At 36.0% G+C, this 25,695-nt stretch overlaps 1 protein-coding gene across 1 annotated transcript in view; it reads left to right on the top strand.

Annotated features, from left to right (window-relative positions):
- Positions 1-11,093: 11,093 nt before the first annotated feature.
- mRpL20 (mitochondrial ribosomal protein L20) overlaps positions 11,094-25,695 on the top strand; it is a 39,045-nt gene continuing 24,443 nt past the window's right edge. The window contains exon 1 of the mRNA XM_089093366.1: positions 11,094-11,260. Coding sequence (XP_088949492.1) covers positions 11,177-11,260 — 84 coding nt within the window. The 5' untranslated portion in view covers positions 11,094-11,176. The remainder of the gene's footprint in view (positions 11,261-25,695) is intronic.

The following is a 25,695-nucleotide window of genomic DNA, read 5'->3' as shown; positions in this document are numbered from 1 at the left end:
ATTATTAACTAATAAAGCTACACCACCTCCTTTTCTCTTTGAAGATCTATACTTTCTCAGGATAGTATATCCCAAAGACTTAATTTGTTGATTTTGGGTTAAATGAGTTTCCTGGAGGCAAGCAATATTAATTGAAGTATTATTCATAAATGATATTAGTTCATTTAGCTTATTTTCTGTGAGTGATCTTACATTCCATTGGAGTATTGATAAATTTTGTGCTATTGATTTATTCTTCATATGACTGTGTATCAATGTTCAGCTTTGTTAACAGTAAAGCAAGATCTTTTTTTGCTTGAATGAGCATATCATCTGGGATGTAGATTTTTGCCAATTCTGCAATAATTTTTGTTTTCTGTAGTGGATGTATGTTCATGCCCTGAACTGCATTACAGTTTAGAATGAATAAGCATATATTTGGGGATTGCATTTTTGGTAGTGCATCCTGTTTGTTGGTTAAGGGATTGATTCCTGGTAGTGTTTCTGGTATGTTTCTTCTTGGGAGGGAGGACCAGGCTAGCCTCATCTCACCGGACAAGGAAGCTTGTTGGCTTGGTGATTCCTTCTGATCGGGATTTGATCTAGGGGGCTTAGAAGATGGTGTTTTATATGGGGTGCTTGATGCATTGGGGGCATTTGACTTGGGGGTCTTGGTTGGTTTCATTACAGGCTTTATTTGGTATTGTTGGGCAGCATTTGCTTCCAGTGCTGCAAAGGGGTATGGGATGGCCTTCTCTGTTGATATTTGGAGCGTTAGAGCTCTTTTCTTGTATGCAGGGCATAATGATTTATTTGTAGATTCATGTGGGCCTTTGCAATTGATACATGTAGGCTGAGTGTTGTTGCAAGTTGTCAGCTCTTTAGGATGGAAAGATTTACAATTACTACACTCTTGGAGAATTTCATTGCATTTGTTTGTTGTGTGTCCCAGTTTGAAACACTTCTGACACTGAATAGGCTTAGGTTTGTATTCCTTGTGTGGTTTGATTTGCCCAAATAGGAATAATTTTTCTGGGATATCAATTTTATCCTTCAGTGTGAATAAGAAGGATCTACTAGTTTTTAGGCCATTAGAGTTGGGTTTTCCAAGTTGGGTAACATCCTCAACTGGGATTGTGTTTCCAGCCCTATCTGAAAGGCCTTCTTTTAACTCCTGAGTAGATATCTCTGGGGGAACATTGTAAACTACTATTTTTGTTGGTGATTGTTTTGGGTTCCAATTAGATGCAATAATTGGGTTATTCAGATGGGATTCAAGGTTAATTATTGTATCTGCTGATTTCTGATCTTCTACAGCTATTAGCAGAGATCCATCACGGTTAATGTTAAGAGAGAATATTGATTTTAGCAATTTAAAAATTGCAACTCATATTGCAGTGATCATTTTTATTTCAAAGGGGGTAGTGGGAGTAATTTTAAGGTAGATTCCTAAGTTTTTGGAGGGAGGATCTTGGGCAGGGAGAGGGGAATTGCTTTTAATTGGGGATATTTTTTTCCTTTTAGAACTTCTAGAGAGGACCTCTTGAAACCCATTATCATCTATGGTTACATTAGCCCCTACACTTATCATTGTCCTATTCTCCGAATTGGAGCTATCATTATAACTTTGAGATAGGGTGCTTGACCAGCCAGGATGGGTATCTTTCACTATGACACTTTCACTTGAATTTGATTTGGGATCTGGGGGGACTTTTTTTTTGGAGGACTTCTAATCATTGCCTATTGGAAAAAGCTTTAAACACAGAAATAAAACTAAAACAAGAAGGGAAAATAGATTATATCAAACCGTCTGTACTTTACTATGGGGGAGGATAAACACCACAGTATAGCCCTGAGGATGTCTTGAGCAGAATTGGTTGGGTACAACTGCTGATTAGAATAGATAATAATCACAAGAAAATATATTTCGATTTTCTTAAAAGGTTGCTGGTTAAGCCATCTAATAGCTTAACCGATTTTCTTCTTCGAAATAATATTATTTCCTTCTTTCCACTTCTTCTTCTTCTTCTATTTAACAGCAGGCGGGCTTTTCAGTAACACTATTTAGCCCTTTTCCTTTTGCTTCACTCTGTGGGCTACAGAGCTACTGGCTTGATTGCCTCATATTTATTAGATATATTCAGATATCTTTCAGCAGATCTTTCGACTCTAGGAGTTCAAATATAAGATGATAGATGTCGATTTCTATACTCTGTGTGCAGGTATAGTTGGCTAGGCTCTTGGCTGATAGTGGGATTTTGTGGTGTTTGAAGTATTTTAACAGTTTAGAAAGCAAGGTATGTTGTGCAGACGTCAGCATATTACATTCAAATAGGCAATGGTCAATTGTTTCATTATTCATATTACAATGCCTGCAAAGAGGGGACAGGGGAATTGAACCACTTGAATTAGAAAGCTTATATGAGAATGCAAGGAAATTTAGTCCATTTGTTCCAGGACGAATTCTATGATAAATTTTAGAAAGATACTTATTGGGAAAGGGGGAAAGGATAGGATTAATCTTATTAAAATTAATATCTGATAGCCTCCATCGGTAAATATCTCTAATTGGGATTGGTCTCCCACTTGGCTGGTCAATATTTATAGCATTTTTTGCTATTTCATCAACCTGATGATTACCACTTATGCCAGAGTGGCTAGGAATGTACTGAAAGTAAGTTTTTATGCCACTTGAAGCAAGATTATCAATAATACTGAGACAATGATAAGTGTCAATGTCCAACTTATATTGAGGAGCTGAGGCCAGCAACTCAAGGCTTGATAAAGAGTCGGAATAAATGATAATATTATTCGAATTTTCAATCAAAGATTGGTTTTGATTAAGGTGTTATAATTCCATGATTATGGCATTTAACTCAGCAGAAATTATAGATAAATTATTAAATAATCTCTCACCCATTTCAATTTTCAGGTGAGGAAGGAAAACACCACTTGCAACCTTCTCATTCATTTTTGACCCATCAACAAATATTTGGAAGTGATTTTTATAGGTAATTGTATTAAGTTCTGCAAATTTTTTCTGTACAAAAGCAATGGGGGTTAAATCTTTATTCCATTTTGAAAATTCAGTATTTATTATGGGAAATGACCAATTCCATGGAGGGGATTGGGGGAAAGTAGGTGCAATAGACTTTGCTGGTACAGGGAACTTCTTTTGAATATTGGCATACTCATCTGCAATACCTCTATACATGGCTGGATTTCTTAACCAATTATGTAATGTGTGTGAGCTATTTGATTCAAATTTTTGTAAGATGTTTTATCAAGAGAAAGCTGCGTAACTCCCTTATTGTGGTTAATCCATTCTTCATAAGCAGAAACTTGCTGTTTGTGGGATTCCTAAGACCAAATATGAGACGTATTATACCATTTTGTGTTGTTTCGATTTTTGCATCTGGGTCTTTGCACAAGCACCAAAGACGATGAGCCAATAGTCTATGTGGGGTCTTATATGTGATTCATAAAACTAGACTAAGGTTTTCTCCTTACAACACTAGGGTGTGGAAAGAAGTCTTTCTAGTATATTTGTTTTTCTATAACATTTTTTTATTGTGTTTGAAATGTGGAGGTGGAAATTAAGTTTTTGGTCAAGCATGAGACCTAGGTAATTAATATTATTATCTTCTGGAATAGTGGTTTTATTTAGAGTTAGTTTTGCATTAACATGGTTTCGCTTCCTGTGAAATTGGATTATTTTTGACTTGGTGGGTGCAATAGGTAAATCTGAATGTTGAGAGAATTTTACAAACTGGAAAAGTGACTTTTGCAGATTTGACTGTGCTGTCTGAAAGGCGTTGCCAGATGACCATAGCACCAGATCATCAGCATATTGTAGATTCGTGTGGGGTAGGTTCATGTCCCAGAGATATAGAGCAAATAGGAGGCAACTGAGGACTGCTCCCTGAGATAGGCCTTTGGATATTGTCTTTTGGGGTGAAGAGGCTGAACCAACACAAACAATGAAACTTCGCACTTCTCTGAAGGATTTAATAAAGGATACTAGCTTGGGAGGTACTCCAAGGTTTGCAAGTTTATTTACAAGGATTTGGTGGTTCACATTGTCATATGCTCCTTCAAAATCAAGGAAAGCTACCACTAGGATATTATTTTTTGAGAAAGATTCATTTATTGCATTTGTTAGCAAAATGAAAGCATCTGTTGAGGAGTGGTATTTCCTGAATCCAGTTTGGGTGTGTGGGATCATGTTATTTTTCTCAACCAACCAGAGGAGTCTGTGATAAATCATTTTCTCCATTATTTTCCCCATCACAGGTGTAATCATTATGGGCCTATAAGACTCAGGGTTATCTTTTGGTTTATTTTTCTTTAGGATTGGTAGGAGGAATGAACATTTCCATATATTGGGGAACCTAGAGGATGCCCAAGCGTGATTATAACAATTTAGCAGTTCTTGTTTATATGATGGTGTGAGATTCTTTATCCATATGGAGTGTATATTGTCATAGCTGCTGCTAGTTTTGGACCTAATTTGATGTATTGCATTATTCAATACCTGGATTGAAAATAGATTAGTTATGTACTCAGATCCTGGGTGTGGTTGGTAACTAGGGTTCATAGGAATTGTGGACAGTTTGCTTTGATTTTTTGATGTTAGCTTATTAACAAAAAGAGTTACAAATAGGTTAGCCTTTTCAATATCGTTGTCATAATGGGTATTATTATGTAAAAGGTCATACAGGAGTGGGTTGGGAGAAGTCTTTTTCCCACATATGTGGCTTATGACTTTATGTATAATTGGCTCATGCGTTTCTCTGGAGAGATTATTTGCAAAATTATTCCAGTATTTATATTTAGCATCTATTATAGTCCTTTTTAGATTAGATTCTGATTGTAATTTTTTTAAATATGTAGTAGGTGTTGGTTTTTTTATGAATTCTGTCCTAGCTGCCTTTTTTATCTTCCATTTATTTAGGCACTCATTTGTCCACCATGCTTTAGGAATTTGTTTAGGGAATGTTTTCTTTGGTGTTGTCCTGGGGATAGCAGGATTAGCTGTATTTATTAGTAAAGATGTCAAGGCTTCAGCATGTGTGTCAACTGTTGTGTTAGAAATGCATGAACTTTGGGCGAAACTTGTAATTTCATCATTTAGCTTATTTTGGAAAATAGACCAATTTGCTTTAGTGTTGATATATTTGGAAGTATGAGAAGAAGTTTCAGCAGGTTCATTTAGGGAGCAAACTATAGCAAAGTGGTCTGTACACAGACTATCAATTTTATTTATGTAAATTTTGTTCAAAAAATTTAAAGACACAATTTGTAGGTCAATTGTGGAGAATTTGGCACTTTTGGGGTTAAAATATGTATTTAGGTTTGGAGGGGTAGCAACAGCTAATTCATTATTATTTGAAATCATATGCTCAATAAATTTACCAGCATTATTTGCTGGTTTATTCCCCCACAAAAGGTTGTGAGCATTGAAATCACCACAAATAATGATATTTTTTTGCATATTATAATTATTTATATAATTAAAGAAATCCTTGGCATCTGAAGTTTGGCCATTAAGGTTCTAGAAGCTTATTATGTAGGTTTTTAAATTATTCAGCCAAACACTTATACCAATTACATCAACATCATTTTCAAAATCTGGAAAATTGATGCCACAAAATTTTATATTATTATTAACTAATAAAGCTACACCACCTCCTTTTCTCTCTGAAGATCTATCCTTTCTCAGGATAGTATATCACAGAGAATTAATTTGTTGATTTTGGGTTAAATGAGTTTCCTGGAGGCAAGCAATATTAATGGAATTATTATTCATAAATGATATTAGTTCATTTAGCTTATTATCTGTGAGTGATCTTACATTCCATTGGAGTATTGATAAATGTTGTGTTGTTGATTTATTCTTCATATGACTGTGTATCAATGTTCAGCTTTGTTAAAAGTAAAGCAAGATCTTTTTTTGCTTGAATGAGCATATCATCTGGGATGTAGATTTTTGCCAATTCTGCAATAATTTTTGTTTTCTGTAGTTGATGTATGTTCATGGCCTGAACTGCATTACAGTTTAGAATGAATAAGCATATATTTGGGGATTGCATTTTTGGTAGTGCATCCTGTTTGTTGGTTAAGGGATTGATTCCAGGTAGTGTTTCTGGTTTGTTTCTTCTTGGGAGGGAGGGCCAGGCTGGCCTCATCTCACCAGAAAACAAGGCTTGCTGGCTTGGTGATTCCTTCTGATAGGGATTTGAGCTAGGGGGCTTAGAAGATGTTGTTTTATATGGGGTGCTTGATGCATTTGGGGCATTTGTCTTGGGGGTTTTGGTTGGTTTCATTACAGGCTTTATTTGGTATTGTTGGGCAGCATTTGCTTCCATTGCTGCAAAGGGGTATGGGATGGCCTTCTCTGTTGATATTTGGAGTGTTAGAGCTCTTATCTTGAATGCAGGGCATAATGATTTATTTGTAGATTCATGTGGACCTTTGCAATTGATGCATGTAGGCTGGGTGTTTTTGCAAGTTGTCAGCTCTTTAGGATGGAAAGATTTACAATTACTACACTCTTGGAGAATTTCATTGCATTTGTTTGTCGTGTGTCCCAGTTTGAAACACTTCTGACACTGAATAGGCTTAGGTTTGTATTCCTTGTGTGGTTTGATTTGCCCAAATAGGAATAATTTTTCTGGGATATCAATTTTATCCTTTAGTGTGAATAAGAAGGATCTACTAGTTTTTAGGCCAGTAGAGTTAGGTTTTCCAAGTTGGGTAACATCCTCAACTGGATTGTGTTTCCAACCCTATCTGAGAGGCCTTCTTTTAACTCCTGAGTAGATATATCTGGAGGAACATTATAAACTACAATTTTTGTTGGTGATTTTTTTGGGTTCCAATTAGATGCAATAATTGGGATATTCAGAAGGGATTTAAGGTTAATTATTGTATCTGCTGATTTCTGATCTTCTACAGCTATTAGAAGAGATCCATCACGGTTAATGTTAAGAGAAAACATTGATTTAAGCAATTTAAAAATTGCAACTCTTATTGCAGTGATCAATTTTATTTCAAAGGGGGTAGTGGGTGTAATTTTAAGGTAAATTCATAAGTTTTTGGAGGGAGGATCTTGGGCAGGGAGAGGGGAAATGCTTTTAATTGGGGAGATTTTTTTCCTTTTTTTAGAGCTTCTAGAGAGGACCTTTTGAAACCCATTATCATCAGTTATGGTTGCATTAGGACCTACAGTTATCATTGTCCTATTCTCCGAATCGGAGCCATCATTAGATCTTTCAGATAATGTGCTTGACCAGCCATGATTGGTATCTTTCACTATGGAATTTGATTTGGGATCTGGGGGGACGTTTTTTTTTGGAGGACTTCTGAACATTGCCGATTGGAAAAAGCTTTAAACACAAATATAAAACTAAAATAAGAAGGGAAAATATATGATATAAAACCGTCTGCACTATACTATGGGAAGGATAAACACCACAGTATAGCCCTGAGGATAACTTGAGCAGGATAGGTTTGGTACAACTACTGATTAGAAGCGATAATAATCAAGAAAATATATTTCGATTTTCTTGTACGGTTGCTGTTGTTGTTGTGACACTTCCTTAGAAGCCTAGGCCTAATTTATGAAGTTCTTCTGGTTTCTCCAATAAAGACAGTCTAGTTGCCAAGTAAAAAGATACTAAAATAATTTTCGGCTTTATGAAAGAATGATTTGAGCCAATCAGGAATTTTGTTTTTGGTCAAGCTCTTACAAAACACAAACTTGAAAGGGGCTGTCTGGGGTAAAATTTATGCATATGGGAAACTATAATAGTACATTAATGGCCGATGCTATGTCACCATTAGTAATACCGTATGAGTTTATTATAAGAGTGGCTATTTTTCTGTTGACTACATCCATATGTGGGGATAATTGAATCACTTCGCACAACGCAATGCCTCTGAAAATGAGAGGCTGTATTAATAGCTTTTGCATATTCTTAAAATGAATAATTGCAAAATTTGACATAAAGGTAGAACAAAATTTTCTCTCATTCTTGGAAAAAATGACTAAAACTTATATTTCTCTTTAGATGAGTCACCTCTCTCTGCCTCGAAAACAATTTTTTACATTAAATATTAAAAAAGCCGCATTCTTTTTACTTATTTATTGTTTCCACAGTAGAGGCCTACTGTTTAAGGTCTTTATGTAAGGTATCAGTCTTTCACATGAAATAGAATATCATGAATGACTTTGCTACTACTCATCAATTTCTTTAAACTACAACCACAACATTTATGATAAGTTGTGTTTGATCTTTAAGGTGCCAAAACGTTATTTCTTCATTTTTAGATTTTTTTTACAATTTTTGTCCTGTTCAAGATAAATAGACTTTGACCTTTAACACCAACAGAAACAGATACAGGATAAATATCCTTGTTACTGAATTTCTATTTTTTGCCTTTTCTTTCTATTTTTTCTGTTTTAAAACCTTAAAATTAAAGTATAAAGAACATTTTTATGTCAAATAGGTTTTGTTTCAGTCAGTGCACGGTAACAAACTGTAGGTAAATAGCAAAATGTTTCAATGACAACCACAACTCTAAAAAATTAGAATCCTGATAGCTATAAATAAATTTAAAGAATTGTTTTTTTCGATAATCTGAAATGTGTAAAATTGATTAAAATTTAAATTATCAATACTAAGCTACGGGTGAAATATTTCTCAATTGTTTTTTTTTTCGATAATCCGAAAGGTGTAAAATTGATTAAAATTTAAATGATCAATACTAAGCTACGGGCGAAATATTTGTCAAAAGAGTTTTAAGTTCATTGTACAAAAATGGCAGAACTTGGCATTTCCCCCCAAAGACTTGATAACGAGTGCGTGTTTATCTGTTTGCTTTTTTCCAGGGATGATCATTTTGAAACAATGTTTGTAGAATATCGCGAAGGAGGGAAAATAAAAATTCTAGGTACTTTGGAAATAGCAAAAAGATTGGACCATAGAAAAATCTAATTTCTGTCATTTTGTGTTGCAAAAACTGTTTGACCCAAGCAAGGAAAGAATGGTATTGAGGGGAAATTTTGAGATTGGTAATCACAGTGTATTGTTCAAAATTAATGAAAAGCTTATATTCCACCAAAAACTCTTTGCTAAGGCAAGAACTTTCAGACTTTCCATTAGTAGAAGTACTAAAAGGATCAAAAAATAATAAGGCTCCATGTGCTTAAAGTGCGGTAAATGAGTGTTTTAAAATAGAGTTGCTCTAAGGTTAGAAATAAGTTACTGAAGATCATGAATATGATTTTTGGAAAAGAAGAAGCACCTAGCAATTTTAGGAAAACCCTAATTAAACCATTGTATATGAAAGGTGATAAGAGTGAGTGTGATAATTATCAAGGTATTAGCTTAGTCTCTGTAGGTGGCAAATAACTTAGTAATTTGATACTTTTGAGACTGAGAGATGCTGGAGACAAAGTTATAAGAGGAAATTAATGCGGTTTTAAAAAGAGTAGAGGATGTGTCGACCAAATTTTCACTCTTAGGCGTGCCTAATCCCTTAGAAGTGCCTGAGTTGCCAAATACCTTGGGTTTTAAGTTTTATAGATTGTGAGCAAGGGTTTGATTCTGTTGATCAAAGAGCTTTAGCGAAGGTATTATCGTTGTATCGTATATGAGACAAATACATTAAAGTGAGTAGCGCTATGTAAGAGAATGACATGGGTGCGGTTAAAATAGGAAACGAGGTTAGCAGCTGGTTTTGTATTAAATCAGAAGTTGAACAGGTTTGTGTTCTATCATCCTTTGTATGGATGATTTTGATACACTATGTCTTAAGGAGCAGAAGAAAGGCAATAAGAGAACACGGAATCAAATAGGGAGGAAAAACTTTCCTGAACTTGGAATATGTTGATGGTTAAAGCATCATAAATGAAAGCACGAGCAAAATGAATAAAATTTAGAGGTTTTGCGAGTTCAGGGTGTAAGAATAGGTTTGAAAATTAATGTCAAGAAGACTAAGTCGCTAATTCTAGGAATAACTAATGATGAAAAGGTGACATTGGGCAATGAAAAGATAGATCAGGTGGACAGCTTCACCTATCTTGGTAGTATATTAGTAAAGACGGCGGGAGCAGTGAAGATGTTAAAAGTAGAATAGCCATAGCTCGGGATGTTTTTTCACAGTTAAAAAAAGTTTGGAAAAATAGGAAGATAAGTCTAAAAACTAAGATTAAAATATTGGAAGCTACAGTGTTGACAGTGGTCAAATACACTTCTGAAGCATGGGCATTTCAAAAGATGGTTGAAGATTTGCTCGATATTCTCCAGAGAAATTAGCTACGCATTGTTTTGGGTATCCACTTGACTGTCCGTATTCCAAACAGTAGGCTGTATAAAAAGTGTAGTTCCATCTTACTTTTTATGGCTATAAGGAGAGATAGGTTGATATGGCTAGAGCACGTTCTACGGATGACAGATTGCCAAAGATTTTCCTTTTCAGCCAACCGACTAGGGCTAAACGGAAAGCAGGTCGTCCTCGTCTGGGGTGGAGAGGACGTCATAAAGAAAGATTTAAAGGAAATGAAAACAACCTGGGAGGGTGTAAAGAGGGAGGTTTTAAATAGATTCGGATGGAGGAGGAGCGTGCGTAGCTGTGTTGGCCTCAGGTGGCCTGGTGCTTTGGTGAGTTTTTAGTAGCAGTAGTAATAGTCTTGTTTCAGAGGTAATGCTCCCATAAGGTGTCACATTCGTCCTTTAGCATATACACTCTCTATACAAAATGAAGAGGTATTATAAAAAAAATATTTTAAGTATTACTAAGGTTGTACAGCATTATATTCCTTGAAAATTCTTATAAGGACAGGATAGAAGGTCAATGGGTTTTTATTGCGGACGGGGGGTACCAAACTCTCAGACAGTGAATTTTATTGGCAGAATTTTATTAGAGGCTATTATTTTTTTTGTGAAAATTTGTTTTACTCCTTATCTTTTCAGAAAATTATGATGCAAATTCTCATCTTTTCGAATCTTGTGGGATATCGTGTTTTCTCACACTTTCGGGTTTGAGTAATTTGTTTTTCAAAGTGAAAAGGCAGTACTGTACTTCGCGCGAATTTTTTAAAACTTTATCTCGTTGTTGTCTAACTGTTTAAAATAGGATTTTAGTGTCAAAAAGCGTTCTAGATCAACAAAACAAATATATAAATTCAGGAATGGTTTTTACTAGTACTGTTCTTCGTGCAAGGCGTGATTTTGACAAATTTTGGAAAAGGAGAAGGATTTTCCAACTTTCAGCTGTGAGTTCATCTTTTTAACAGTTATTGTATAATATCTATCTATTCATTAAAGCGGCGTTCACAAGCGTGTCTAGCTAAAAATCCCATGTCTAGACACGTGTCTAGCAAGAATCCAATGTCTAGGCAATGACCTTTCACAAGTGAAATTCGACACTTAGCTAGACATGCTAGACAAGGCACTTGGCTAGACATTGAGTTCTAGCCTCTAGAACTCAATGTTAGGATTTTCGATTACAGCCAGTCAGAATGTGTCAAGATCCACTATTTTCATCATTTTTGTTTACATTTGTAAACTGAAATTTAATTTTTGTTGTCTCATTAATTGTTTTTTTCATTTTAGGCAAATATACAACAATGAAGCACACTAAGGCAATTGTTTTGCTTATCTCATCCGTTAGCTTGTGACAGTAAAAATAGGGATTACAATATTTGAAAGTTTTGCCTGCATAAGCTCTGTTGATTGGCTAGAAATGACAATTTGAAACTAAATTTGTAGTTTTAGCTAAGCACCAAATTTTACATGTGAACAGTCATTGCCTAGACATTGGATTCTGGCTAGACACGTGTCTAGACATGGGATTCTAGCTAGACACGCTTGTGAATGCCTCTTAAACTGAAATTGTTCCAAGCTCTAGCTTAGTTTAAAAATCTTAGTTTGATCATTTATCAGACTAAGGCTGTATCATACAACCTAGGCTTCAGTTTCTTTCTCTTTTTTTTGTCTCTCAATGCTTTTTATTTCTTTGTTAATTACCAACTAGATGTATTTTTGACTTACTAAAAGCATTTGGCCTATCTGATTGCTAAGGAATGGTAAAAGGGTAAAATTCTACTTTAGCTAGGCCTACTTTTGGACATCCAGTACATGACTAATATGGGAGTAAAGTTCATTTATGATGGAAATAGATGTTATATTTATATTAAGGATGCAAACCTAGGTATATAGCCTATTTACACATTAGGGGGGGGGGGTATATATTCTGTGAATATATAGGCTCTAAGATATTCATGAATTTCTTAGAAAAACAAGCAAGGAAGTGAAGATAAAGGCTCTCTCCCTGCAAAACATGTTAACTAGGATTATTCTACATATTATAGAGTAAGAATTTTTTTCTTAATATGTTTCCTTTTGTCCAGCTGGACTCCTATGCTTAAAATACTGGTTGGCCAGTTGGCTAATTTAAAGATTTGTATATATATAGACACTGTCAAATTAGCCATCTGGTGGTATCCCTCTACTTTTGGCTATCTTGGAAAGGGGTTATGTTAGGAAAATAACACTTTCAGGGATCAGTCTACAGGCTAAAATATGTCCTGGGAAGGTATTTTGAAATACTTATCTCCATTCCTTCTTCCTCTAGAGGGTCCTGAAATTTGTCTACATGACAGGTCTATTACCCATTGAAATTTTGGCAAAACAACATTTTACCTTAATTTTCTGTTATTAGTTTCTTTTACTCTGGCTTTAGTTCTGAAAATTCCATTCCTGTTATTTGAGTAGAATTTTAAGCCATATCAATGTTTTATTTTCAAAATTTAGAAAGTGTATTTGCATATCTTTAAAACCTTATAAATTGGAATTGAGCAAAGTTGTAGATCTAAAATCCATTTTGTTATACTTCATTTAAGCAGAAGATCTATTTTGCAAGGTTTCACTTTCAAAATACACAGATTTTTAAGGGTCATGACCTTCTACAAGGAGAAGGAGTGGAGGTAGGTACTTCAAAATAGCTTCTAGGGACATACTTTAGCCTGTAGACCTATCCCTGAAAGTTTCATTTTTCTAACCTAACCACTTCCCAAGATAGCCAAAAGTAGCTAAAGTAGAGGTTTACCTCATAAAATTCTTGTTTAGCTACTTTTTACTATATTGGAAAGGGGTTAGGATAGGAGAATGAAATTTTCAGGGATGGGTCTACAGACTGAGATATGTCCTAGGAAGATATTTTCAAGCATTCTCTATTCCTTCTCCCTCTAGAGGATAGTTACCTTTGATGATCTTTAAAAATCTTTGTGTTATGAAAGGTAAACTTAGCACCAGAAATTTTCTGCTTAAATGAAGTAAAATAAAACTGTTTTCAGCTCCAGAACTTTGCTCAATCCCAATTTATAAGGTTTTAAAGATATGTGAATACACTTCCTAAATTTTGAAAAAAACCATTGATATGGCTTAAAATTCTACTAAAATACCAGGAATCACATTTTCAGAGTTAAAACCACAGACAAAGGGGTAAATTTTTTGCTATTCATATTATTGAATTACAATAAAAGTAAACATACCATATACCAGTCATATTGAAATATCACAGCAACAGCAACCTTATAAGAAAATTAAAATATATTTTCTTGTGAATTATTATTGCTTCTAATCAGCAATTGTACCAAACCAATCTTGCTCAAATTATCTTCAGGGCTATACTGTGGTCTTTCTCCTCCCTATAGTGTAGTGCACATGGTTTGATGTCATTCTATTTTCCCTTCTTGTTTTTTTTTTTTTTTTTTTTGTTTAAAGCTTTTTCCAATAGGCAATGTTTAGAAGTCCTCCAAAAAAAAAAATTCCCACCAGATCCCAAATCAAATTCCAGTGAAAGTGCCATAGTGAAAGATACCCATCTTGGCTGGTCAAGCACACTATCTCAAAGTTCAATTGATAGCTCCAATTTGGAGAATAGGACAATGATAAGTGTAGGGGCTAATGTAACCATAAATGATGATAATGGGTTTCAAGAGGTGCTCTCTAGCAGCTCTAAAAAAAGGAAAAAAATCTCCCCAATCAAAAGCATTTTCCTTCTCCCTTCCCAAGATCCTCCCTCCAAAAACTTAGGGATTTACCTTAAAATTACTCCTACTACCCCCTTTAAAATAAAAATGATCACTGCAATAAGAGTTGTAATTTTTAAATTGCTAAAATCAATGTTCTCTCTCTTAAAATTAACCGTGATGGATCTCTGCTAATAGCTGTAGAAGCTCAGAAATCAGTAGATACAATAATTAGCCTAAAATCCCTTCTGAATACTCAACTTATTGCATCTAATTGGAACCCAAAACCACTTACCTAGAAAGTTATTTGTTCGTACTGGTCCCCCTGATACATCCACACATGATTTAAAATAAGGCCTATCTGTTAGAACTGGACACATGATCCAAATTGAGGGCGATACTCAACTTGACAAACCTCACTCAAATCACCTAAAAAATATTAGATCATTCTTATTCAAACTGATGGAAAAAAGAAATATCCCCGAAAAATTATTCCTATTTGGGCAAATCAAACCACAAAAGGAATACAAACCTAAGCCTATCCAGTGTCAGAAGTGTCACAAACTGGGACACACGACAAACAAATGTAATGAAATTATCCAAGAGTACAGTAACTGTAAAGGCTACCATCATAAAGCGTTGACAACTTGCAACAACACCCAGCCTACATGCATCAATTGCAAAGGCCCACCTGAAGCTAAAATTAAATCATTATGACCTGCATACAAGAATAGAGCTCTAACACTCCAAATATCAACAGAAAAGGCCATCCCATACCCCTTTGCAGCAATGGAAGCAAATGCCGCCCAACAATACCAAATAAAGCCTGTAATGAAACCAACCAAAACCCCCAAGTCAAATGCCCCCAATGCATCAAGCACCCCATATAAAACACCATCTTCTAAGCCCTCTAGCTCAAATCCCTATCAGAAGGAATCACCAAGCCAACAAGCCTCCTTGTCTGGTGAGATGAGGTCAGCCTGGCCCCCCCTCCCAAGAAGAAACAAACCAGAAACACTACCAGGAATCAATCCCTTAACCAACAAACAGGATTCACAACCAAAAATGCAATCCCCAAATATATGCTTATTCATTCTAAACTGTAATGCAGTTCAGGCCATGAACATATATCAACTACAGAAAACAAAATCATTGCAGAATTGGCAAAAATCTACATCCCAGATGATATGCTCATTCAAGCAAAAAAAGATCTTGCTTTACTTTTAACAAAGCTGAACATTGATACACAGTCATATGAAGAATAAATCAACAACACAACATATATCAATACTCCAATGGAATGTAAGATCACTCACAGAAAATAAGCTAAATGAACTAATATCTTTTATGAATAATAATTCCATTAATATTGCTTGCCTTCAGGAAACTCATTTAACCCAAAATCAACAAATTAGGTCTCTGGGATGTACTATCCTCAGAAAGGATAGATTTTCAGAGAGAAAAGGAGGTGGGGTAGCTTTATTAGTTAAAAATAACATGAAATTTTGTGGCATCAATTTTTCAGATTTTGCAAATAATGTTGATGTAATTGGTATCAGTGTTTGGCTGAATAATTTAAAAACCTATATCATAAGCTTTTATAACCCCAATGGCCAAACTACAGATGCCAAGGATTTCTTTAATTATATAAATAATTCTAATATGTTAAAAAATATCATTATTTGTGGAGATTTCAATGCCCACAGCCTTTTGTGGGGGAATAAACCAGCAGATAAAGCTGGTAAATTCATTGAGTATATGACTTCAATTAATAATGAATTAGCTGTTGCTACCCCTCCAAACCTGAATACATATTTCAACCCCAAAAGTGGCAGATTCTCCACAATTGACCTACAAATTGTGTCATTAAATTTTTGAACAAAATTTACATAAATAAAATTGATAGTCTATGTACTGACCACTTTGCTATAGTCTGCTCCCTAAATGAACCTGCTGAAACTTTATCTCATACCTCCAAATATATCAACACTAAAGCAAATTGGTCTATGTTCCAAAATAAGCTAAATGATGAAATTACAAGTTTCACCTAAAGTTCATGCATTTCTTACACAACAGTTGACACACATGCTGAAGCCTTGACATCTTTACTAATAAATACAGCTAATCATGCTATCCCCAGGACAACACCTAAGAAAACATTCCCTAAACAAATTCCTAAAGCATGGTGGACAAATGAGTGCCTAAATAAATGGAGTATAAAAAAGGCAGCTAGGACAGAATTCATAAAAAAAACATCACCTACTACATATTTAAAAAATTACAAGTAGAATCTAATCTAAAAAGGACTATAATAGATGCTAAATATAAATCCTGGAAAAATTTTGCAAATCATCTCTACAGAGAAACACATGAGCCAATTATACATTAAGTCATAAGCCACATCTGTGGGAAAAAGACTTCCCTCAACCCACTCCTGTATGAGCTTATGCATAAAAAAACCCATTATGACAATGATAATGAAAAAGCTAACCTATTTGCAACTCTCTTTGTTAATAAGCTAACATAAAATAATCAAAGCAAACTGTCCACAATTCCTATGAACCCAAGTTACCAACCACGCCCAGGATCCGAGTACATAACTAATCCATTTTAAATCCAGGAATTGAATAATGCAATACATCATATTAGGACCAAAACTAGCGGCAGCTATGACAATATACACCCTACATGGATAAAGAATCTCACACCTTCATACAAACAAGAATTGCTAAATTGTTATAATCACGCTTGGGCATCTTCTAGGTTCCCCAATATATGGAAATGTTTGTCCCTCCTACCAATCCTGAAGAAAAATAAACCAAAAGATAACCCTGAGTCTTATAGGCCCATAATGATTACTCCTGTGATGGGGAAAATAATGGAGAAAATGATCTATCACAGACTCCTCTGGTTTGTTGAAAAAAATAATATGATCCCTCACACTCAAACTGTATTCAGGAAACACCACTCCTCAACAGATGCTTTCATTTTGCTAACAAATTCAATCAATGAATCTTTCTCAAAAAATAATGTTCTAGTTGCAGCTTTCCTAGATTTTGAAGGGGCATATAACAATGTAAACCACCAAATCCTTTTAAACAAACTTGCAAACCTTGGAGTACAGCCTACGCTAGTATCTTTTATTAAATCCTTCATAGAAGGGCGAAGTTTCATTGTTTGTGTTGGTTCAGCCTCTTCACCCCAAAAGACAATAACCCAAGGCCTACCTCAGGGAGCAGTCCTCAGTTGCCTCCTATTTGCCCTATATCTCTGGGACATGAACCTACCCCACACGAATCTACAATATGCTGATGATCTGGTGCTATGGTCATCTGGCAACACCTTTCAGATAGCACTGTCAAATCTGCAAAAGTCACTTTTCCAGTTTGAAAAATTCTCTCAACATTCAGATATACCCATTGCACCCACCAAGTCAAAAATAATCCAATTTCACCGGAAGCGAAACCATGTTAATGCAAAACTAACTCTAAATAAAACAACTATTTTCAGAAGATAATCATATTAATTACCTAGGTCTCATGCTTGACCAAAGACTTAATTTCCACCTCCACATTTCAAACACAATAAAAAAATGCTATAGAAAAACAAATATACTAAAAAGACTTCTTTCCACACCCTGGGGCTGTAAGGAGTAAACATTACTCCAGTTTTATAAGTCCAATATAAGACCCCATATTGACTATGGGAACATCGTCTTTGGTGCATGGGCAAAGACCCTGATACATAAAGTTGAAAAAATATTAAATGAAATATAACGTCTCATATTTGGTCTCAGGAATCACAAAAGCATCAAGTTTCTGTTTATGGGGAGTGGATTAACAACAAGGAGGATAAGACGTAGCACTTTCTTAATAAAACAGCTTACAAAAATTTAATCTAATAGCTCACACAACCTACAGAATTGGTGAAGAAATCCAGCCATATATAAAGGGATTGTAAATGAGTATACCAACATTCAGAAGAAGTTTCCTGTACCCGTAAAGTCTATTGCACCTACTTTCCCTCAATCCCCTCGATGAAATTGGTCAATCCCCATAATAAATATTGATTTCTCAAACAGAACTAAAGATTTAACCCCCATCGCTTTTGTCCAGAAGAAATTTGCTGAACCTAATAAAATCACCTATAAAAATCACTTCCAAATATTTGTTGATGGGTCAAAAATTAATGAGAAGGTCGTAAGTGGTGCTTTGCGTTCCCGCCTTAACATTGCAATGGGTGACAGACTATATAATAATTTATCTATAATTTCTACTGAGTTAAATGCCATAATCATGGCATTAGAAAACCTTAAAAAAAACCAACCTTTTATTGCAAATTCAAATAATATTATCATATATTCCGAATCTCTATCAAGCCTTGAGTTGCTGGCCTCAGCTCCTCAATATAAGTTCGACATTGACACTTGTCATTGTCTCAGTATTATTGATAATCTTGCTTCAAGTGGCATAAAAATTTATTTTCAGTACATTCCTAGCCACTCTGGCATAAGTGGTAATCATCAGGTTAATGAAATAGCAAAAAATTCTATAAATATTGACCAGCCGAGTGGGAGACCAATCCCAATTAGATATATTTACCGATGGAGGCTATCAGATATTAATTTTAATAAGATTAATCCTATCCTTTCCCCCTTTCCCAATAAGTATCTTTCTAAAATTTATCATAGAATTCGTTCTGGAACAAATGGACTAAATTTCCTTGCATTGTCATATAAGTTTTCTAATTCAAGTGGTTCAATTCCCCTGTCCCCTCTTTGCAGGCATTGTAATATGAATAATGAAACAATTGACCATTGCCTATTTGAATGTAATATGTTGACGTCTGCACAACATACCTTGCTTTGTAAACTGTTAAAATGCTTTAAACACTACAAAATATCACTATCAGCCAAGAGCCTAGCCAACTATACCTGCACACAGAGCACAGAAATCGATATCTATCATCTTGTATTTGAGCTCCTTGAGTCAAAAGATCTACTGAAAGATATCTGACAATATCTGATAAATAAGAGACAACCAAGACAGTAGCTCTGTAGCCCACAGAGTGAAGCAAAAAGAAGAGGGCTAAATAGTATCAACTGAATAGCCCGCCTGCTGTGAATTAGAAGAAGAAACATAACACTCAATGCCTTTTTTATGCTCTTGTTGATGGCTTTGTTGATGGGTCAAAAATGAATGAGAAGGTTGCCAGTGGTGTTTTCCTTCCTCACCTGAAAATTGCAATGGGTGAGAGATTATATAATAATTTATCTATAATGTCTGCTGAGTTAAATGCCATAATCATGGCATTAGAACACCTTAAACAACCTTTGATTGCAAATTCAAATAATATTATCATATATTCCGACTCTCTATCAAGCCTTGAGTTGCTGGCCCCAGCTCCTCAATATAAGTTGGACATTGACACTTATCATTGTCTCAGTATTATTGATAATCTTGCTTCAAGTGGCATAAAAACTTATTTTCAGTACATTCCTAGCCACTTGGGCATAAGTGGTAATCATCAGGCTAATGAAATAGCAAACAATTCTTTAAATATTGACTAGCCGAGTGGGAGACCAATTCCAATCAGAAATGTCTACCAATGGAGGCTATCAGATATTAATTTTAATAAGAGTAACACTCCCCTTTTCCCCTTTCCCAATAAGTATCTTTCTAAAATTTATCATTGATTTTGTTCTTGAACAAATAGACTAAATTTCCTTGCATTCTCATATAATTTTTCTAATTCAAGTGGTTCAACTCACCAGTCCCCTCTTTACAGGCATTGTAATATGAATAATTAAACAATTGACCATTGCCTATTTGAATGTAATATGTTGACGTCTGCACAACATACCTTGCTTTGTAAACTGTTAATATGCTTCAAACACCACAAAATCTCACTATCAGCCAAGAGCCTAGTCAACTATACCTGCACACAGAGCACAGGAATCGATATCTGTCATCTTATATTTGAACTCCTTGAGTCAAGAGATCTACTGAAAGATATATGAGAATATCTAATAAATAAGAGACAACCAAGACAGTAGCTCTGTAGCCCACAGAGTGAAGCAAAAAGAAGAGGGCTAAATAGTACCAACTGAATAGCCCGCTTGCTGTGAATTAGAAGAAGAAACATACCACTCAATGCCTTTTTTGAGTCAAAAGATCTACTGAAAGATATCTGAGAATATCTAATAAATAAGAGACAACAAAGACAGTAGCTCTGTAGCCCACAGAGTGAAGCAAAACGAAGAGGGCTAAATAGTACCAACTGAATAGTCTGCCTGCTTTGAATTAGAAGAAGAAAGATACCACTCAATGCCTTTTTTATGCTCTTTCCAAATATAATAATCATTTTTTCATAAATGAATTTTACCCCACCCCTATATATACCACTTCAGGGTACATATTTGCACATAGGGGGGGGGGGATGGCCAGGTTGGGGTAAATTTTATTTCTGATGTAAATGAGAAGTAAGTTAATCTTTCCTCTTCCCCCCTAATGTGCAAATATATACCTTGAATTGGTATATATAGGTGTGGGGGAAAAATTCATTTCTAAAAAAAAATGATTATTGTAATTAGAAAGAGCATTAAAAAAGGCATTGGGTGGTATGTTTAGCCTACTTTATTCATAAGTCAATAATATGAACAATGAAAAATTTACTGAAAAGGAAGCAATCACTGAAAATGAACGTAAAGTATTGTTTTGTCAAAATTTCAATAGGTAAGTAGTCAAAATTTCTCTTGTCAAGTAAGCAAATTTCTAAGACTTAGAGATCAGAAGGTGGTTAACATGCAAGCTTGGTAATACCTTCCCAGAGTATGTTTTTGGCCCTTGTTTCATTACTGAAAGCTTCATTTTCAAGCCTAACCCCTTTCCAAGATAGCAAAAGTAGCTAAACTAGAATTTTACCATCCTTTAGCAATAAGATAGGCCTAATGCTTTTAATAAGTCAAAAATACAACTAGTTGGTAGTTAACAAAGAAATACAAAGAATTGAGAGACAAAAAAGGGAGAAATACACTGAAGCCTAGGCTGTATGGTACAGCTTTAATCTGATAAATGATTTAGATACAGCCTGTATTTAAATCATCAGGGGAGGGGTAATGTAGATTATCTGAATTCAAATATTATATTTGAAAAAAGGATAAAATAAGGAATCTCTATTGTACTTTGATAAGGTATTTCCCTCTAAAGAGCTGATCAAATACTCTCTCACCAAACTTAATGTTGTATAAGTGACAGCCTGAAATTTAATTTTTCAGCAAAAAAGGTTAAGTTTTTTCAGAGAGACAATTAATTGGTAAATGTATCCTAGAAGGCAGTAGTCAGTCACACAATAGACAATTCTGAAGATCATAGAATAGTTTGAAGGAAATTTTTGTTGGGCAAGTTTTTATGAACTTATTTTACAATCACTCAACAAATGAAGGTTGCTAATAGTGATATTGTTTGAAACCTGTCTGACTGGTTTTTAGCAAGGAATTAGACATTTCCTTTAGCCATCAAGCAGCGTGAATATAATTACAAAATCCAATATTTATTGGCAATCATGCTGCAATAGAGGTGGCAGGAGAAAAGTAAGCAGAAGGAGAGGGGGTGAGAGAGTTGGTAGCAAGAGCAATGATACCCACCAGACTTGCCCCTAAAATTGCAAGAACAAGGTAGTCAGCCTTCAATGCTTCCCTTACTTCTCTTGTAAGGAAACCACCAGAAAATGGTCGTTTCTATACATTTGTGTACAGTTTTGAATTTCCTAGAGCAGAACATTACAAAAGAAAAAGATACAGTTATCAAGATTGCATCAGAATTTTTCACAAAAGATGCAATAAAGCAGGTACAGGATGTGTGCAAAAGTGCCTTGAAAGTTAGTGCTCTTGAAAGGCACAGGGGTTCACATCCAAGCATTTATAACCCTTGCCCTGAAGACTGTGGCAGGAGTGTCCTGCTCAAAAGTATAATTTCCTGAACTTTAAACCGTGTGGAACAAAATGGCTATCTCAAAATTTTGATTGGATGTGTTTGGGGAAATGGTGGGCATAGAAGGGGTGTTAGTTGCCTTCGAAATACTTTCGACTATAAAAAAGAGCTCTAGCCATTTCAATTTCTAATCAAATGAGCCATTTTTGAAGTTTCTACGATAACGCGTTCTATAAAAACCTTATAAGCCCCCAGGGAAAAACTTACAACCCTTGCCCTCAGGATTGTGAGGGGGTTGTCATGCTCAAAGACCTAATTTACAGAACTTAAAGCTACGTTGAACAAAATGGCTATCTTAAAATTTTGATTGGATGTGATTGGGGAAAAGGTGGGCGTGAGAGGGGGGTTTAGTTGCCCTCCAATCACTTTCGACTTTTAAAAAGGGCACTAATCCTTTGAATTTCCAATCTTAAGAGCCTTTTTTGAAGCTTCTACAACAACGCCTTCTATAAAAACCTTATATGCCCCCAGGGCATAACTCACAACCCTTGCCCTGAGGGTTTTGGGGGAGTGACCTCCTCAAAAACATATTTTCTATCTGAAAATCAACTATGCTTAACAAAATGGCTATCTCAAAATTTTGATTGGATGTGTTTGGGGGAATGATGGGCGTGGGGGAGGGCTAGTTGCCCTCCAATCACTTTCAACTATTCAAAAGGGCATTAGCCCTTTGATTTTCCAATCAAATGAGCCTTTTTTGAAGTTTCTACAAAAACGCATTCTATGAAAACCTTATATGCCCCCAGGGCATAACTTAAAACCCTTGCCCTGAGAGTTGTGTGGGAGTATCCTCCTCAAAAACATATTTTCTATCTGGAAATCAACTACGCTGAACAAAATGGCTATCTAAAAATTTTGATTGGATGTGTTTGGGGGAATAGTGGACGTGGGGGGGGGGGGCTAGTTGCCCTCCAATCACTTTCAACTATTCAAAAGGGCTCTAGCCCTTTGAATTTCCCATCGAATTATCCTTTTTTGAAGTTTCTACGACAACACGTTCTATAAAACCTTATATGCCCCAGGGCATAAGTTAAAACCCTTGCCCTGAGGGTTGTCGGGGAGTGTCCTTCTCAAAAACATAATTTCTATCTGGAAATCAACTATGCTGAACAAAACGGCTATCTCAAAATTTTGATTGCATGTTTTTTGGGGAATGATGGGCGGGGGGGGGGGGCTAGTTGCCCTCCAATCACTTTCAACTATGAAAAAGGGTACTAGCCCTTAGAATTTCCAATCGAAAGAGCCTTTTCTGAAGTTTCTATGACAATGCGTTCTATAAAAACCTTATATGCCCCCAGGGCGTAACTTACACCCCTTACCCTGAGGGTTGTGGGAGAGTGTCCTCCTCAAAAACACGTTTTTTATCTGGAAATCAACTATGCTGAACAAAATGGCTATCTCGAAGTTATGATTGGATGTGTTTGGGGAAATGATGGGGGGGCTAGTTGCCCTCCAATCGCTTTCGACTATTAAAAAAGGCACTAGCCACCCCAATTTCCAATCGAATGAGCCCTTTTCGAAGTTTCTACCACAACTCCTTCGGTACAAAGTGCCTGTTGAAGAAAAAAACACATTGTGGCCACATCGTGGGGGGGGGGGGCTAGTTGCCCTCCAATCAATTTCGACTATTTAAAAGGGCACTAGAACTCTCAATTTCCAATCGAATGAGCCCCTTTTGAAGTTTTTACGACAACCCCTTCCATATGAAGTGCTCTGCTCTAAAGGAAAAAAATAATAAATAGTACATTGTGCCAACATTGTCCTTATATGCCCTCAGGGCATAACTTAAAATTCTTGCCCCGAGGATTGTGGGGGAGTGTCCTCCTCAAAAACATATATTCTATCTGGAAATCAACTATGCTAACCAAAATGGCTTTCTCAAAATTTTTATTGGATGTGTTGGGGAGAATGATGGGCTGGGGGGGCTAGTTGCCCTCCGATCACTTTTGACTATTAAAAAGGGCACTAGCCCTTTAAATTTCCAATCTAATGAGCTTTTTTGAAGTTTCTACGACAACACCTTCTATAGAAACCTTATAAGCCCCCAGGGCATAACTTAAAACCCTTGCCCTGAGGGCTGTGGGGGGTGTCTTCCTTAAAAACATATTTTCTATCTGGTAATCAACTAGGCTGAACAAAATGGCTATCTCAAAATTTTGATTGAATGTGTTTGGGGAAATGATGGGCGGGGGGGGGGGACTAGTTGCCCTCCAATCACTTTTGACTATTAGAGCACTAGCCCTTTGAATTACAAATCGAATGAGCCTTTTTTGAAGGTTCTACGACAACACTTTCTATAAAAACCTTCTATGCCCCAGGGCATAACTTAAAACCCTTGCCCTGAGGGCTGTGGGGGAGTTTCCTCCTCAAAAAAATATTTTATAGCTGGAAATCAATTATGCTGAAAAAATGGCAATCTTAAAATTTTGATTTGATGTGTTTGGGGGAATGTGGGGCGTGGGAGGGGGGCTTGTTGCCCCCCAATCACTTTCGACTATTAAAAAGGGTACTAGCCCTTCGGATTTCCAATCGAACGAACCTGTTTTGAAGTTTCTAGGACAACGCCTTCTATAAAAACCTTATATGCCCCAAGGGCATAACTTAAAACCCTTGCCCTGAGAGTTGTGGGGGAATTTCCTCCTCAAAAACATATTTTCTGTCTAGAAATCAACTATGCTGAACCAAATGGCTATCTCAAAATTTTGATTGGATGTGTTCTGGGGAATGATTTGTGTGGGGGGGGGCTAGTTGCCCTCCAATCACTTTCGACTATTAAAATGGGCACTAGAACTCTTATTTTCCAATTGTATGAGCCCCTTTTGAAGTTTCTACGATGACCACTTCCATATGAAGTGCCCAGTTTTAAAGGAAAAAAATAAATAAATAGTACATTGTGCCAACATCATTCTTATATGCCCTTAGGGCATAACTTAAAACCCTAGCCCCGAGGGTTGTGGGGGAGTGTCCTCCTCAAAAAGATATTTTCTATCTGGAAATCAACTATGCTGAACAAAATGGCTATCTCAAAATTTTGATTGGATGTGTTCGGGGAAATGGTGGGCGTGGGGGGAGGGGGCTAGTTGCCCTACAATCATTTTGACTATTAAAAAGGGCACTAGCCCTTTGAATTTCAAATCGAATGAGCCTTTTTTGAAGTTTCTACGACTACGCCTTCTATAAAACCTTACATGCCCCCAGGGTTTAACTGAAAACCCTTGCCCTGAGGGTAGTGAGGGAGTATGCTCCTAAAAAACAAATTTTTTATCTCGAAGATATCAATACTGAACCCAATAGCCATCTCAAAATCTTGCTTAGAGGTGATTAGGGAATTGAGTGTCGTGGGGGGGGGGCTATCTACCGTCTATTCATTATCTACTTTTAAAAAGAGTACTAGTCATTCGAATTTCCAATCAAATGAGCCTTTTTTGAAGTTTCCACGACAACCCCTTATATAAAAACCTTATATGCTCCAGGGCATAACTTAAAACCCTTGCCCTGAGGGTTGTGGGGGAGTTTCCTCCTCAAAAACATATTTTATATCTGGAAATCAACTATGCTGAACAAAATGGCTATCTCAAAATTTTGATTGTATGTGTTGGGGGGAATAATGGGGGTGGGGGGGGGGCTAGTTGCCCTCCAATCACTTTCAACTATTAAAAAGGGCACTAGCCCTTTGAATTTCCC

Source organism: Artemia sp. Qi Xiang Cuo, chromosome 1 (assembly GCF_049724085.1).
Source record: "Artemia sp. Qi Xiang Cuo chromosome 1, ASM4972408v1, whole genome shotgun sequence".
NCBI lineage: Eukaryota > Metazoa > Arthropoda > Branchiopoda > Anostraca > Artemiidae > Artemia > Artemia sp. Qi Xiang Cuo.
Note: the sequence above shows the minus strand (reverse complement) of the source record. Positions and strands in the feature narration are given on the sequence as shown.